Source organism: Patiria miniata, unplaced genomic scaffold (genome assembly GCF_015706575.1).
Source record: "Patiria miniata isolate m_02_andy unplaced genomic scaffold, ASM1570657v1 HiC_scaffold_19, whole genome shotgun sequence".
In the NCBI taxonomy this organism is placed as follows: Eukaryota; Metazoa; Echinodermata; class Asteroidea; order Valvatida; family Asterinidae; genus Patiria; species Patiria miniata.
In genome coordinates, this window is record NW_024037057.1 from 5,964,493 (window position 1) to 5,981,147 (window position 16,655).

The 16,655-nt window shown below is 40.3% G+C and overlaps 2 protein-coding genes across 3 annotated transcripts; one reads left to right on the forward strand and one right to left on the reverse strand.

Moving 5' to 3' along the window:
- Positions 1–404: 404 nt before the first annotated feature.
- On the reverse strand, positions 405–6,901 carry LOC119725512 (proline-rich transmembrane protein 1-like). The gene is made up of 4 exons (XM_038196924.1): positions 6,767–6,901; positions 2,213–2,346; positions 1,679–1,825; positions 405–920 (listed from the first exon to the last, which is right to left on the reverse strand). Exons 1-4 carry the CDS (start codon positions 6,774–6,776, stop codon positions 732–734), a joined length of 480 nt encoding a protein of 159 aa, XP_038052852.1. The 5' UTR covers positions 6,777–6,901; the 3' UTR covers positions 405–731.
- Positions 6,902–8,864: 1,963 nt separating this feature from the next.
- On the forward strand, positions 8,865–13,297 carry LOC119725513 (proline-rich transmembrane protein 1-like). Of its 2 annotated transcripts, none has more exons than XM_038196926.1 (4): positions 8,865–9,028; positions 9,549–9,652; positions 11,028–11,174; positions 12,054–13,297. In XM_038196926.1, the coding sequence occupies exons 1-4, from the start codon at positions 9,019–9,021 to the stop codon at positions 12,246–12,248; spliced, it is 456 nt and encodes a 151-aa protein (XP_038052854.1). In that variant the 5' UTR covers positions 8,865–9,018; the 3' UTR covers positions 12,249–13,297. The 2 variants fall into 2 exon arrangements, with proteins under 2 accessions (XP_038052854.1, XP_038052853.1); XM_038196925.1 differs by having other exon boundaries at positions 8,866–9,028; positions 9,546–9,652.
- The last annotated feature ends 3,358 nt before the right edge of the window (positions 13,298–16,655 follow it).

Here is a 16,655-nt window from a genome sequence, read left to right on the forward strand (position 1 = left end):
TTACCATTGCACTCAAAAACATTAACAGCATTTTTTTTTAAAGCCATTTTAAAAGCCAATTGATCAATATAATTAAAACACTCTGTATATCCGCCAGTGGCACATAACATCAATAATCGTTTGGACAGTTTTACCGTCACTTTGCCGACAACCACTTCGCCGACAACCTGGGCGAAGTGCCACTTCAGCAAAGTGGTAATTCGGCGAAGTGGTAATTCGGCGAAGCGGTTGTCGGCGAAGTGGAAATTCGGCGAAGTGACCGACACCCAACGGTCTATCTTTTTGTGCGGGGGTTAACACAATGTAATTGTCTGTATATATGTTCAAACAGTTTATATCGACAGAAGCATTTTTTTTTATTTTCTAAAGAGTACAAAAGTTTAAAAGGTATATATTTTTTTTTAATCTACAGGAACATTAAAAGTAGAAACGATTAGCACAGATTTACATACCCCAAAACTGAATGCTCCCCCACTCCCCACTTTGAACTATAACTGTCCCCTCCCCCTATTTTCAGCATGTTTTGAGCGACTGGAAGATGACATAACAAGCATAGGCCTACTTTTAAAAAAAAACACAGAAAAGAAAAAGAAAACTGGACTTTTCAAAATACCTCCAAGGCCTTGACATATTAAAAAAAAAATCAAAAAGTTCACAGAAAAAAAAAGGAAATAAACATATTTTTCCACCCTCAACTCTCACAAGATCTCCAATGTCATCAGAACATATCCTCACCCGTAGTATTCACTGGTAACATAACTTGCCTCACTCGCGTACACTACCACAATGATAATGACAGTAATGATGCTTACGACAATCGAACCAATGCCGATGCCAAGACCCACGAAAGAGTAGGTCTTGGCTTGCCTGGAGGCCTCCTCGGCGCCGGCGATGTCCCCGACGAGGAACCGGTTGCGCACCTGACGAAATTATACAAACGGAATAATTGAGACAGAATGAATCGCCACCAAGGATTTGGCACGGAGAGTTTTCACAGTGCATTGTGGGAGATGGTCGACAAATTCGCAGCGCGGGACGTCAATTGAAATTGGTAGTTTATTTTCCCGTCAGTAGTTTCATAATCGTATGACTCGAGACTACATTTGCCCTCTTCTTTTTCTTTTCATCAATATGGTGTTGTTTGGTAAGGCGGCAGAAAGCTATACCCGAATTTATAACAAATTAGCTCAAGTTGTCTACTGGCACCATTGATCTCCATTAGTAAGTCTTACTAATGGCGACCAATGACTGGCACTCATTCAAATGGGCCGTGTTTTGTCAATCGTAAAATTGACTCTCAATGGCAAACTCTTGGTGGCGCACTGCATTGCAAATCACCCGAATACTTATCGCCCGAATACTGGATGTGATGCCTGTTCATTGCAAATTACTATCTAGGTGATTTGCTGGCACCCATTTTTATACTCCAAGTCGGAGTGAAGCAAGCGGGGTGAAGTGGCTTGCCCAGGGACACAGTTATGACCGGTAGCTGGCAGGATCTGAACCCCTGACTCATGTCCACCTGATCACGAGTCAAAAACCTTATACTCCAAGGCCCCACTCTCCCTTGCCTTACTTAACTGGGGCAAAATTTGCAGGAGGCGAACATCAAAGGAGTCAAGTGGGGGAGGATGGGGTGTGAAGGGAGGGGGAGGGCCTTGATTACGTCAATACTTACGTCATTGGCCTTGATCAATCCCACAATGCCGAGGGGCAGGCAGCAACAGATGGTCACAAAGAGCGCCAATCCGAAGTAATCTTGAGGCTGGCAGGTAGTGGTGGTGGATACGATGGTTTGAGGCTCTGGTGCTACTACCTGAACCATCTGATATCAGACAAGGGAAATGTGGTTTGAAACTTTGCATGGTGGGAAGGTACAATGTTTTTGCATGAAGTATATTTTGAACAACATACTTTTGAATTTATATGATTTTTTTCTTTGTAAACAGTGAATTTTTAACCTTCATGGCATAACCATTACAGTTTGCTACCTGTGTGCTTTTTAGTTAAAGATATACAAAACGTGAAAAGAACATGAGTACAAAAATACAAATTGTTCCTGCCTTTTGGGTTTCGGTTTTTGTTTACTCACTCTGTACTGCTCTTTGCCCCTCTGTGCACAAACAAATGGAAGGCCTTTTCATCAAAGTAAATGGTTAATTTTTACTCATCACCTAGATCGTATAAGTACTAGTTACTCGGGCTAGCCTACCGGTACTGCATTTCCAGCAGGATAGGTTGGGTAGTTGTATTGGGGCGGCGGGCCATAGCCCTGTTCAGGTTGGGGCTGGCTGGGCGGATAGGTGGGCCCCGGAGCTTCAGCCTCATTCTGGAACTGTGTATATCCTGTAATCAATGAGATGGCAATCATGTAGTTTAGGACATACCCCATTCCAATGGACCGATCCAGTAAGCACCGCCCCATGGTGTACTGACCAATCACAGCCGTGATTTATGTCCGACGTGCGTGCACAAAAGGCCGACATGCGTGCACGCGCGTATGATGCGCGCGGCAGGAAAATGCAGTGTGGCATTGGAGAGGAGCACGTGGTAATTTGCTCAAGTGCGCAGTGGGCGGAGCTTACTGGATCGGTCCATTATGTCTTTCTTGGGGTCTGATTGGCTCAAAATGTTGTACGATCGTAGCCCGACACGTATTATAAAGGGAAATTGACATATCGCGGTAGAATCGCCCGCTAGAATCGCGTCAACGCAGCTTGCAAAATACAGGGTGACTGAACAAAAAAGAAAAGAAACCCAAGTGATTGTCGGGACCATTGTTTTACCGAATTTCTTCATGTAGCACTTTCATCTAACACATAGAAGCCCATTTCATAAGCTTTCTTTTAGTACAAGAATCATTCGAATCACTCTTGTACTTTTCAAGTTACGGAGTTTCAAACACAGCCACTGTTTTAAGGTTCTGTCCACGGATCACAAGAAGGTAAGTGTTCTTTCAGCAAAACGAAAACAAATCTCATAGGGCTGTGTGTGAATTGTATTCGTTTTGCTGAAAGAACGCACACCTTTTTTGTGATCCGTGGACAGAACTTTAAAACGGTGGTTTTGTTTAAAATTCCGTAACTTAAAAAGTACATGAGTGATTTGAATGATTCTAGACTTGTACTAAAAGAAAGCTTTTGAATTGGGCTTTCATATCCTAGATTTTAAAAGTGCTACACGCAGAACTTCCCTAAAACAATAGTCGCGACATTTGGGTATCGCTTTTTTTGACTCATCCTGTATTGTCTTATTACATGATTTACAATTGGACGCGGAACGCGCGTAACATCTGAGACAAACACAAATTAGTCAATAAAAACTCCAATGGGTTGTCTAAAGGGCGTGGCTAACTCGCAAACGGCGATAGGTCAATTAACCTAAAGTCACGATAAAAAACATTAATTCGATTTTTAATAAGATTTCATTTGATACCAAAAAACCAATCTTTTTAACGATTTTTAATCATGCAATACAAGAAATAGACTGGCACCTGAAACAACCAGTCCAACACAGCTTCAGTATACTGCCTCAATAAACTGTGCCAAAAAGAACATGTGGCATGAACCGGGAACTGGTCTCTATTTATTTCTGCACATTTCTCCACAGCCACCAATATTTTGTAAAGACTGCCTTTTTCCATTTAAATGCCCTTTTTTACAACAGGCTTACCCCCCCTCCCCAAAAAAATATTTTTTAAAGAGTGCCCTTTGTTTTAAGAATGTCCATTTTTTCTGAACAAGTGCCCTTTTTTAAAAAGAAGTTGTTGCCTTTTTTGTGGCATCTGCCGTTTTGGGTGCCTTTTTCTGAATTTCGCACATGTATCGCCCAGAAAAGCACCATATATATTTCGTTTTGAACAGCGCCCCCATCGACAGACGATACCAGGCCCCCCCCCCCCTTTTTATGTTAGGGAGGCCAAGTGTCCGGAGAAAAAAAATGGTCAACATTTCACCACGGATGTGAAAGTGCCCTTTTCAAAAAAATTACCCCCCCCCAATAAAAATGACCGTGCTACGCCACTGACATTTCTTTGCCCAATGGAATTTTTGGAGAAATTTGCTGGCTAAAGTAAAGAGTGAGTAAAGTTGACCTGATTTATAGTTTTGCACGTTTCAGGGCACGACAGGTCCCAGTCTGAACTACAGCATGACTTTGGGCCGGGTAAAGGAGCCCTTGTCATCATTGTATAATTCCTAACTATAAACTTTTACTATATTGATACATTTAAAAAAGTTACACATCTTTGCTTTAGCTTTTTTTTAATACATATTCATAAATACCTCAGACAGTTTAGCCATTCCTATTGGTCGAGAGCCCGTCACGTGGCCGGTATTAAACGGATGATAAAGACATGGCTAGCTGGTCTTAAACACTTTTCCAGTGTCACAATAAAATGTGGACTCCTAAAAATCCAGTGCCTCTTATCGTTTCATTGGTTGAACGTTCACAATCCTCACGTAGGCATGCGCAACACTACCAGGGAGTTAGAATTTTATAGTTCTAAATTCAAAACGCAACGCGCCAGGTGCGTTCTGCGCGACATCGCATAGAACATGATACGCGCGCGTCAATCTCCATAAAAGGGTTGTTTTCATCTTACTCGCCAGCTGAACACTCCATTATTTTGCAGGAGGGATGATTCAAAAAGCATAAAGTGAATTTGTTGAACAAAATCGGGATGTTTTGAACGAATTATATGATTTTTTTTTACCGAAAAGATATTTATGAATGGGAATAAATATGTACTCCGTCGGTATTTATCACTCTGTTTAATACCACTTAGAGTCTGGGTGCTGATAATTACCCTCGCCTCCGGCTCGGGTAATTATCAGCACCCAGACTCTAAGTGGTATTAAACAAAGTGATAAAAACCTCCGGAGCACACATTTATTCCCTTATTAGAATAAATGTAATACATAATTTAATCTGATCCATAAGATTATTGACCTTTATTGTTTGGTCAAGTGGCTTTTGTTTACTATCATCTCGATAATTTGAAAATATAAGATGACCATTTTGATTAGTTATAGACCTGGTGATGTTATGCTTTATTGACTACCAAAACGGTTTAAATCATATAATTGTTTCGTTTGTTTTATTCATGCATAACAAAACGGTTTAAGTCATATAATTATTTCGTTTGTTTTATTCATGGTATTATAATTAGTTCCTTTTTCCATCAGGTACTTTAATCTCATACTTATACTAAATGCAATTTGATTAATAACCTGTTCTCTTTCCGATCGTTCATCTCTCTACTTTGTTATTGTTATTCATAAATACCTTGGAGAGTTGATGGTTTCTGATTGGTCGAGACTCGATCACGTGGCCGGGCATTAACGGTGATAATGGACCGGCTTCAACGATCAAGCCAATAAATGGCCCCTGAACCAGCATTGATCAACCCCTGTTCAGCCCCATGCAAGCCAATGATTGGTCAAAATATAGTAACAGTCCTGCGGTAGCTTGTAACAATAGAGCATTGCACATGCGCTGAACCCCCATCGCGTGAGACTGACGCGCGCGTACGCAACACAGTTGCTAGGCATGCGTGCGTGCGCGCGCGTAAGGAAGTTTTGAAACGACATCGTACAGCAGTGCAGTATATACTGAGGATGTTTACGACGAAAGCGTAGATCTACGATTAATTTTTTTCTTTGAACACTTCACCCACCGACATATTTACCTTTCCTAAACCAAGCATTTTTGTAATTCCGGACACAAGGTATGTGTAAACAAGATTTCAGCTTCCTCCATCAGGTACAGATATGAAAACATTGTTGTAATTTGTTTCGCTACGGCAGCAGTTTCTGTTGACTTAACGTCGTTATAGCTGTTAAGCTAAAATATGGCCCATGATGCATGAACATGAACACAAAAAAGTCAGGAAATATCGCAGAAAGAAAGTCAAAAAATTGGAGCATTGTAATTGTTTATTTCGTTAAAAAGGTATTTATTAATGGGAATAACAGTGTGAGGATCCGGTCTTCACTGCGTGATAATGACCGGGTGTGGGGGTGACCGCTGTTAATGGACCGAGACGTCTCGGTCCATTAACAGCGGTCACCCCCACACCCGGTCATTATCACGCAGTGAAGACCGGCTCCTCACACTGTTATTCCCTTATTCATCTAAATCTTGACTCCTTAGGAACTAATACTACCCCCGGGTGATGCTGATTGTATATAACTTTTGTGAGTTGAATATGGGTAATATTTCATGGAAAACTGGACATGGCTGAAAAATAAAAATGTATATCTTCAGAACTACAAGCACCACCACAACCAGTGGGCATGTATCAAATTAAAGGGAACAATTACAACAAACTTTCATTTTACGTGGTACAAAAAAACGAAAGACACTGGACTCCCTATACCAAAAAGATAATATATATGCAAGTCTACCGTCTCAAATTAGTTAGATCAAAAATCTCTTGTTGGTTTTGTAGTGGCACTTTCACGGTATAATGTGCGCCATCTTGTTCATGGGGCAACAAGAACAAGAACGCGGGTGCATTTGATTTTTCAATGAACGCACGACGATGACTTGGAAGCGCAAAAGTGTCGGTTGGCGATGCGACACATGTACACAACAAAGCGCGTGTACATTTTGACACGTAGAGCAAGATGGCGCATTTTTAGTACAGTGAAAGACGGGCTGTCATTTTCTGTTTTATTTCTGAACAGATTTCACTCGTCCCCATTGCCCTGACCAAAGTAATAAACCACATCATACATTTTGAATAAGTATACCATAGGCCTACCTGACGACATGATGGTTTGCGTGGAACAGAAGGCAAAGAGATTCAACCTTTAAATTACACTCGGCGCTCAAAGTCTGAATATTGGTTCCGTGAGCTTGTTCGTATACCGTACTGAAGTGATGCGAGTCTGATGCAGCTAGCGCTAGCTAAGGTGGCCAGCAGGGTGACCGTAAGTTCATGGCCAAATTCTGCTAAATGAACTTCAAAATCTGTCAGATTTATCAAAACTCTTCCAAATTCCCGTGAATTACTCGAAATACACTATAAACACTTAAAATCACAAGCAGATGTTGTAATCATTGCCTTAATTAAGGTTCAAATAACATTATAAACAATCTATAGTCATATAGGTATTATAAAATGGCGTAAATCAATTCAGTCAAAACGAGGTTGCGTCGCGACGAAATCCGATTCCCACCTCAGCCCATAGACAAGGCAACCAGTCCTATTTTGCAAGGGTTTGTTTTGAAAAGATTGAAGCTTTTTTAAAAAAAATCTGGGCCTACTTTTTTTTCAAATTTGCTATTTTTTTGTCAAAAAAACATTTTTGCAGAATTCTGCCAGAAATCTGCCAACAAAATCCATTCCGTCAAATTTTCTGTCAAACTCGTTTATTTTTTACAAAAAAATCTGTCAAAGTTAGCCGAAAATCGGCTAAAATGGTCATTATGGTGGCCTGTGTAGCACCATATACACCTGCTGGTACATGTATAATCAATGTCAAAGAAACGCTCCACGCATAATTCGCTCGCCGCACACAATGAGATGAGGAGGAGGTCAAAGTATAACAATATCACGCATTGTCGGTCGAACGTAGACTAGTTTAGTAAACCACGGCTTCATTAGCGAATCGGCTGCATGCCTTCTTCGGAACATAATATATACGTTGTGCCAATTAAAATAAGGTGTAATTAAGTTGACCCCGAAAACGGACGAGATTTTACGAGAAACTGAACTTCCGGGCACATCGATTTGGAGCTCCAACGTGTAAACCGAAGTGTTCATGAAATAGTAATTGTTTTGGCGCTGTTTTTGTTTAACAAAAAAGTAAATACAAACTTTAATAAATATTATTTCCATTACAATTTGCAAAATGTGTAAGATATATCAATCAAATTAGGGAAAAGGAGAGCGATAAAGGCTAAATACGTCATACGTACGTAATGATCCATACTGAGCCTTAATTATCGCAAAATCGCTCGTACCCACCGCCCTACAAACAGCTAGGACGCCGGGGAAGGGCTGATGAACTTCACAGAATCTGGTAAAGGAAGTGGGGATTGCATTCTGGGTAATTTATCATGACCTATGTATAAAGCATCTGGCTGCAGCTCAGTGTTTAAAACCGCGGTTAGCCAATAGACCGCTTGCAGACGCGTTCGATAATTGACGCGCTAAGGTGAGCGACGCCATGTTATGGGACAAAATGTGCGTGAATTGATATACGCCTGTCCCACAACATGGCGTCGCGCGCCTTCGCGCGTCGATTATCGAACGCGTCTGCAAGCGGTCTATGCGCGCAAATGCTATAACCGAAAAGTTTCTCATAGAAATGCATACATTCCATACCGGATGTGATTTTTTTCATTGCGGACAATGTGGACAAATTTTGAACGTCGAATGATATAGGCATTTCTACCCTAGTGAGTCTGTGCAAGGAGTTGAACACTTACAAAACAGATAAGTTTTACAGGTTTTCCTACATTATTACGCTATTACGCTTTTCAACGGTTGCGCAGAATGTTCTGGGCAATAAAAATTGCATTTGTATAGTTTGCGAGGGCTTAAGGCGAAACGCCGAAGAAATGGTGGTTTGGTAAACTAGTTTACTAGACTGCGGCCTCATCAACAGTTCGGCTTGAGGAGATTAAATGGAGGGTCTTTTGCTTAAAAAATGCAAATGTCAATTTCCTGCAACAAATCAAATGGAATTGTTTACTTTGTGATTTCGGGGTTCTATCATTTACATTTGTTTCAAATTTGTAAGGACAATTAGGGATTCCGAAGAAGGCATGCAGTCGATTCGCTAATGGATCCTTAGTTTAGTAAACTAGTGCACCTTGATTCGTGACGTTCTTAAAATTCGTTGTTTACGTACGTACGTACGGCCCGGGCAACGTACGTATGTGTACATGCATCAATTTCACGTCGTATCGGTTCAAATCACGAAAACCAAACTCTCCGATTCAGTGTCGCAATTAATGTAATGAGCAAGGTTGATTCTGTTTTCCTTCCTCCATGCTTTTACCATCATGTCGACAGGTATGATTATTCAAATAATATGATGTGGTTCATTAGTCAGGGCAATGGGGACGTGCGAAGTTTGTTCAGAAACTACTGTAGAAAACAACCGTCATTTTAAGTTCTGTAGTGGGGTAAATAGGGGAAATTGCCTGTGCCATCTTGGTTTTTTAGTCTGTTTTCTGGTTGTCATCGTCGTCTTTTATCCCTCAATTTCCCTTTAAAATCAAAGCCCTGCTCCTGTCCACAAAATTAAACCTACTAATATTCAAGAAGGTGTCATTGCCAATTGTTCAGATGTGTCAAGAAATATCAGAATGTCAATTTTGAGTGTCATTTAGTCAACTGTTTTGGTGAGTCTTTCCCTTCCTATATATGAACGGGGTCCTAAAAGTAAGGATTACCCAAATATCTTTCTCACGACATACTCTTGACTGCATGTGTACCAAATGTCATGCTTGTATCATCAAAGGCCCAATCCCAACGCCTATAATCTATATAGCATCATTTATTTTTGTTCTAATTATCTTTTTGACAGCAGGATACCATTATAAGCAGTTACTTACGAATGAGAACGATGCCGATGAGGACTACGGACCGCCACCCGAATACACTGACTACCCGAAATGTCCTCCAGGAGACACGGTACATGTCTGCTTTTCCTCATAACTAATCTCACATAATTACCCCCCAGGGGCGGATCCAGGAATTGTCGCAGGAGGGGGGGGGGGTTTCATCAGCAAAAAAATCTGAAAATGTACACAGGGTTTTTTCTTCGGACACTTGGCCTCCGTAAAATCAAAAACGGGGGGGGGGGGGGGGGGGGGGGGGGGGGGGGGGGGGTTACTATATTTCAATAGGGGGCGCTGTTCAAATCCGACAATTATTAAAGGGAAAATACAACATTTGCAAACATCAAAAAATAAAACTACCAAATCATTTTGAAATACCTTGCTGGACTGTTAGTGAATGACAGTGTAAAGCATCCTGTAAAATCATGGCACGCACACCTGGTATACTGTCATTTTCAAGAAAAGTGGTATTTTTGTATCAATTTCCAACGCTGATCGGCCGATCAGCGTTGGAAAAAACTGGCTTTTTTTTCAAATACTGGCCCCAATTGACCATCGCACTTGTTTGCAATGGATTACAAACCTATGAACAGGTACGAGCCAGCTAGACTGGTTCCCTGACCTTACAATTCCCCAATGTATGTAAACGGCTCTGTTTCTTCTTATATGGAGTCAGGGAACCAGACTACAGGAAAATGATTGTTTTTCTTGGTTTTTATAGCATTTTCGAACCCAAAACCTTGAAAAAGTCAGTGTAACTATATTTGCTATATATTTCCAACCCCCCAATTCCATCCATTTCTGAAAATTACAGCAAAAGCAAATGATGTATATTCCCTTTAACACTAGATTACAGAATGGTGTACCGTAGTTTGAACAGGAAGACATTATACGAGTATATTCTTTGGGGGGTGACACAGCATGGGGGGGGGGGGGGGGTTTCAACTTATTTTTTAGGAATTTGTATGAAAAAATTTTTTGACAGAGCTGGGGGGGGGGGCTTGGCTTTTGACCCACAAAACCCCCCTCTGGATCCGCGCCTGCCCCCGCCAAGGAGGTTATGTTTCACCGTTGTTGGTTTGTGTGTTGGTTGGTTTGTGTGTTGGTTGGTTTGTGTGTTGGTTGGTTTGTGTGTTGGTTGGTTGGTTGGTTGGTTGGTTGGTTGGTTGGTTATAACATGGAGGAAGGAATTTCCTTCCTCCATGTTATTTTTTAGTGTGTTTTTCTGTGAAAAGGATAACTCAAAAAGTTCTGGATGGATTGTAATGAATTTTTTTAGGGGTGGTCCTCGATACAAATCGATTAGATTTTTGGAAGTAATCGGAATCTGCGTGTGGATGCTGGATATGGTGCACAGCCGGGTTCGTAAAAGGTTATTTTATAAGAACCGTGTACATGCAAGTATATATGCTTTAAAAAAAAATTAAATTTCTCTCGTCTCATACCAGGAGGTTCAGGTAGTGGCGCCCCGGCCTCAAACCATCATATCCACTCCCAACGTGTGCCAGCCTAACGATTACTTCGGATTGGCACTCTTTGTGACCGCTTGTTGCTGCCTGCCGCTCGGCATTGTGGGATTGATCAAGGCCAATGACGTAAGTAATGACGTGTAATTGCAGCCAATCCTCCCCACTTAATCATTTCAAGCAATTCACAATGCAGTGCGCCACCAAGAGTTTGCCACGGAGAGTCCATTTTTCAAGTTTACTGTCGACAAAACCATTTGAATGAGTATCAGTAGACAATTTGAGCTAATAATATGTTATAGATTGAGCATAATAGCGTTCTTCCGCCTTACAAAAAACACCATATTGAAAAAAAAAAAAAGCAAAGAAAAGGGCAAACAGATACTCGAATCACACGCTTACGAAACTACTGACCGAAAAAACGAACAATTTCCCACAATGGGACCATCTCCCACAATGCACTGGGAAAAATGAACTCTCCGTAGCAAACTCTTGGTGGCGCACTGCATTGTGAATCGACCGAATTGCTCTCCCCAGTGCCGACCCTGCACACTAATTACCCCAGTTTGGCTGAGTAACTCATGATAAGAGGGTCGGGAGTCCAGATCTTGCTAGTTGATGATCATATGCTGTGTCCTTGGGCAAGCCACTTCACCCCACTTAAATGTCTCTCTCCACCTGGGAGTATAAAGAAATGGGTATCAGCATATTAGCTATGTACAGTCGAGTCTCGGTAATACAAACTCATTCGGACCTAGCAAAATTGTTTGTTATATCAGAATTTTGTATTAAGAGGACATCAGTCCCATTCATTGTGCACATAAATGCACAGCCGGGACTAAGGCTTTATGTTTGTTATAACCAGAAATTTGTATTAACAGAGTTTGTACTAACGAGATTCGACTGTAGTAACTTGCAACGGACAGGCATCACATGAAGGTGAAATAAACAATATTGTGTCGATAATTAATTGGTCTCAATTATCACCCGTTTCTATAACTGCAACAGGTGCGCAACCGTTTTCGATTGGGGGACATCGCCGGCGCGGAGCAAGCCTCCAGGGAGGCCAGGAAATACTCCTTCTGGGGGTTAGGCATCGGGATCGTTGTACTGGTTGGGACCATGATTGCTACTATTTTGTTGGTCATCATGGAGATAAACGCCATTGAAAATCTTCAGCCTATTTACGAAGGGACGAATTAGGCCCAAAAAACGTTGTGTTTTTTTTTCAAATTTTTTTTTTTTCAAGCAACGAACGTTTTGGCGAAGTGTTTTTGTCAAAATCAGTTTACTTCAACTAAATCATGGCAATCACTGTTCGGAAAATTTCACCTGAATCGTATTTTGAGTTTTCACGAAGAAACAAATTCAAACTCTATTGCGTTGTTCTATGGGGCAAAAAAAACGCGCGGACAAATTCAAACCTTATCACGTTGTTCTATGGGGCAAAACACAATGCTCGTGTGGAATTTAAGTTTTCACGAAGAGTCAAATCTCTACGGAGATTAATTACTCCGCAATTAATTTTTCTATTATACTGTTATTGGCACATCTTTGAAGTTTAAGATCTCAGCTTAGGCTAGGCTACTGTTTGTATTAAAAATTAGTCGGCATGTGCTAAAAAAAAATAGGAAAAATCTTTTTTCTTTTTTTTTTTACTTAAATTCCGTTTTTCGCAAAACCACTGTTGGTCCCGTGGCCCAAAATCGTCCCTTCGTGAAAGCGTTGACAAATTATATGACTTAAAGAAATGAGCATAATGATGCATGATGTTGGAGAATCGTGAAAGTTAAGTGTAGAAAAAGATTCTTATGTTTTTCTGCGGAATTTTAAAACTTTTTTTCAGTGTCTTGGAAAAAATTATTTTCAAAAGTCCATTTTTATTGTGGGCCACAAATGAGCATGTGATGAAACTGTTCATCGCAGACACTTAAATTGCATCAGTGTACTTGTTGTATTTCCCATTTTTAAAAAATTGTGAATATTATGGGGATCTGAAGTTGTGGAGAGGACAGCTGTATAACGAGCATGGTGTGGCATTCTGGCGATATGAATCTTTAGTTATTGACCCCTATTAATAATAATATTGCTGTAGATTCAGAAATACATTTTACTATTTTTCACTCCTTACATAATGAAAACAATTGCTTTTTGTGATAAAACGGGGAAAATCCACAAGTTCAGTGAAATGAAAAACACCCTTATTGTAATAAACACTTAACACGTTCATAAAATGAATAACCTGACATTAATGCGTTTTACAATTAAACACTTTTGTGTGAGATAATGTGTCTATGCATTTAAAGAGAATATACATCATTGGCTTTTGCTGTAATTTTCAGAAACGAACTATTTCAGGGGTTAGTATAATAGATCAAATATTGTTACACTGACATGTTTCAAGTTTGGTGTTCGAAAATGCTGGAAAATCCAAGAAAAACAAAACTGTTCAAGTAGTCTGGTTCCCTGACTCCACTAAATATAAAATGGATCAATTTACAGATGCCGGGAAATTGTACAAGGTAAGGGTACCAGTCTAGCTGGCCTGCACCCGTTCATGAACATGTAACCAATAGCGAACAAAATTTGGACTGAATTAATGGTGAATTTGGAGCAGTAGTTGAAAAATAGTTAGGTTTTTCCAACGGTGGTCGGCCGACCACCGCTGGAAATTTTTACAAAAATACCATTTTCTTGAAAATGACTTCACATCAGGTGCCGTAATTTTACAGGATGCTTTACACTGTTATTTACCAACATCCTATTAAGGTATTTCATAAAAACTTGGCAGTTTCATTTTTCGATGTTTGCAAATGTTGTATATTCCCTTTGAAGGGCTGGTTGTGTTTAATCATCTATCACTGAATAAACGCACTAACGTGTATTTCAAACCCTTTTTAGTTTAAAATCTTCTAATGTGGGACTAACATCATGGATTGAAAGGTCAGGCCCAGAGTGAGCCTGTCTCATCTTATATGCAGCGTTACCACTCACAAAATCTGAAAAAAACCCCAGATTTTGCTCGGAAAAAACACTAGAAAAACACTAGATAGTAAAACATGATTAATTGGTACACATGTGTATGCTACACCGAAGCACAAGCTCGATCAGTGCATGCTCAGTGCAATGAACCATGAACTAAGACATGTAAGACAATGCCCATATCTGACTTTCTAATGGAGATCAATGTCTGTCATCACGCGACGCGTCAAGCACGGCCGGCCAGCCACTGTGACGAGACTGGTAACCCTGTCTGAAAGTGGTTTGTTGTTCAAATATTGGGCTAATTCAAATGGGTGTAACCTTTTTCTCTCAGTTATCTTCTTGTGAATGGTATAAAAAATTATGTTTCTCATACATTTGTATAATTTGAAATTCTGATTTTTCAAAAAAAACACCAGATTTGGCGATTTGAAGAAAAACGGACGCTAGAACCCCAAATCGGACCAAAAAACCCCAGATCTAGTGTAAAAACGCATTTTTTTGGTATTCTTTTAAATGTAATGTTTGATCCTATACAGTACTATTATAAAAGTTATATGAAAAGTTTGCATTGTTTGTATTTTTCATAAGCCATATATAATGATAATAAAAATAATAATAATAATAATTTTGAACATAAACACAGTTTTAAAATTGTGTCCACAGCATCACATTTGAAGTTGCTATATTCATATCTTGTAACGTAGCCCTGAATTCATGTATTGAAATCACGTGTTCTTTCCATTCCAATTTGCTTATGTTAATATGAAATGTGATACTGCATATTGGCGGGATATTAGATTGTAACATTTTAACTTCGAAAACAATCGTGTTTTCGTAACTCACGATGCGACGAATTGATGCTATTTTACCTTAAACACCGCATACCAAAACAAACTCTAATGTAACGCACATGCAGGCACCAGACTATTCCTCATTTGCATTCAAAAATTGTGCACATGCCAATGATCCAATACCTGGGTGAGAGAGCAGGTAGTGGTGGGCGCGTACTGCTCGAAACCCTGGGGACGAGGTTGGATCATCAGCATCACCCTCATTTAGGGCTATTCCACAATCACGCAGATAATTGAACCAAAAATCAATGATAATTGTGAACACATTTTGTGAAGGGTCATGATTTTTTTTTTTATACATTTTTAAGCTTGTGATAAAAAACCCACAATTTTTTTGAGATACCGACTTAAACTTAAAGCCAGAGTCCATCATTTGTAATTTATGCATTTTGTTCGTTTGAAGCAACAAAAGTGTTTAAAATCTAATGACGGATACTGAACAACTAACCTGATGAAGTTTTAGCTCAGCTTCAGCTGTATATTCCGTGAAAAGCAGCATTCTAGGATCTCAATTTCAAATCAAAAGTTGCTGAATCATGTTTTGAATTGGGCCTGAATTCAGCGTCCGAGACACGTTCTCACTGAGCCGGTTGCAGCTATACGCGATGTTGCGCACTGATCCGACGAATTATAGCACACCGCACGCGCGTGTGCGTCGTGCCAATGCTTGCGCGCGCTTCGTCGAATAACAAAACGAACTACTAATTTAAATTTTCCTACGGTGCGTCTTATGAAGCCGCACCGTTGGAAAGGCCTTCTTTTCGTTGATTACTTCAAAATGACAGAGTTGTAACGAGTCACTGATTTTTGTGACTCGAGTCGAGTCGAGTCATTTTAAAGAAGTGACTCGAGTCGAGTCGAGTCATTAGGTCAACAAGGTCGAGTCGAGTCGAGTCGAGTCGAGTCGAGTCAAGTACTTAACTCGAGTCAATTCGAGTCACAAATATTTGAACACTAAATTACAATAAAAAGCAACAAACACAAGAGAGAAAGAATACAAGGTACCAGTCTATTACGGAAATCCAAAGACATAAAGTATGCTGTATGGTACCCAACCAACAGTTTCCATTGCTAGCTCACGTCACAGATAAGAAGATGTGAAACTTCAGTCTTATAACTGGTTTGGCTTCGGGTCTAGATTTTGTTGTTCGCTGATCGCTGACAACGTTAAAACCTAATTGCATTATACAAAACTGTTTCTGATTATTTAAAGGTGGGCCCGTCCGTATCCATTTTTTTGTGTGAAATCGGGACATGAATTTAGCCAGCGTTCCACCAAGAACTTCAAAATCGCCCGAAACCAATGATGAAACCACGGATTGAGAAATGCGTTTTAAGTCTGGTTCCGGGTTTAGCATTACATGCTATAGAACCACAAGGTGGGAGTCCGCGACACGGTGTATGTTTGTTGTTTCATTATGGAGGAAGGAAACAGACTGCCGCTGTATATAAACGTACATTATTCGCGAACATTAACGTGACGTGAACAAAAACTGGCAACGCGAACGGCGCAGCGTAAGTCATTGCAAATATTTTTCGCAAGTAACTTTTGCTTTTATTTTGGGACTCGAGTCTTAATAGCCTTCCTCGAGTCGAGTTGAGTCATTCTGATGAGGGACTCGAGTCGAGTCGAGTCATTTGCTCGCAGTGACTCGAGTCGAGTCGAGTCATTTACCCGTCGGGACTCGAGTCGAGTCGAGTCGCCAAAAAATGTGACTCGAGTCGGACTCGAGTCGAGTCATTGACTCGAGTCATTACAACTCTGCAAAATGAC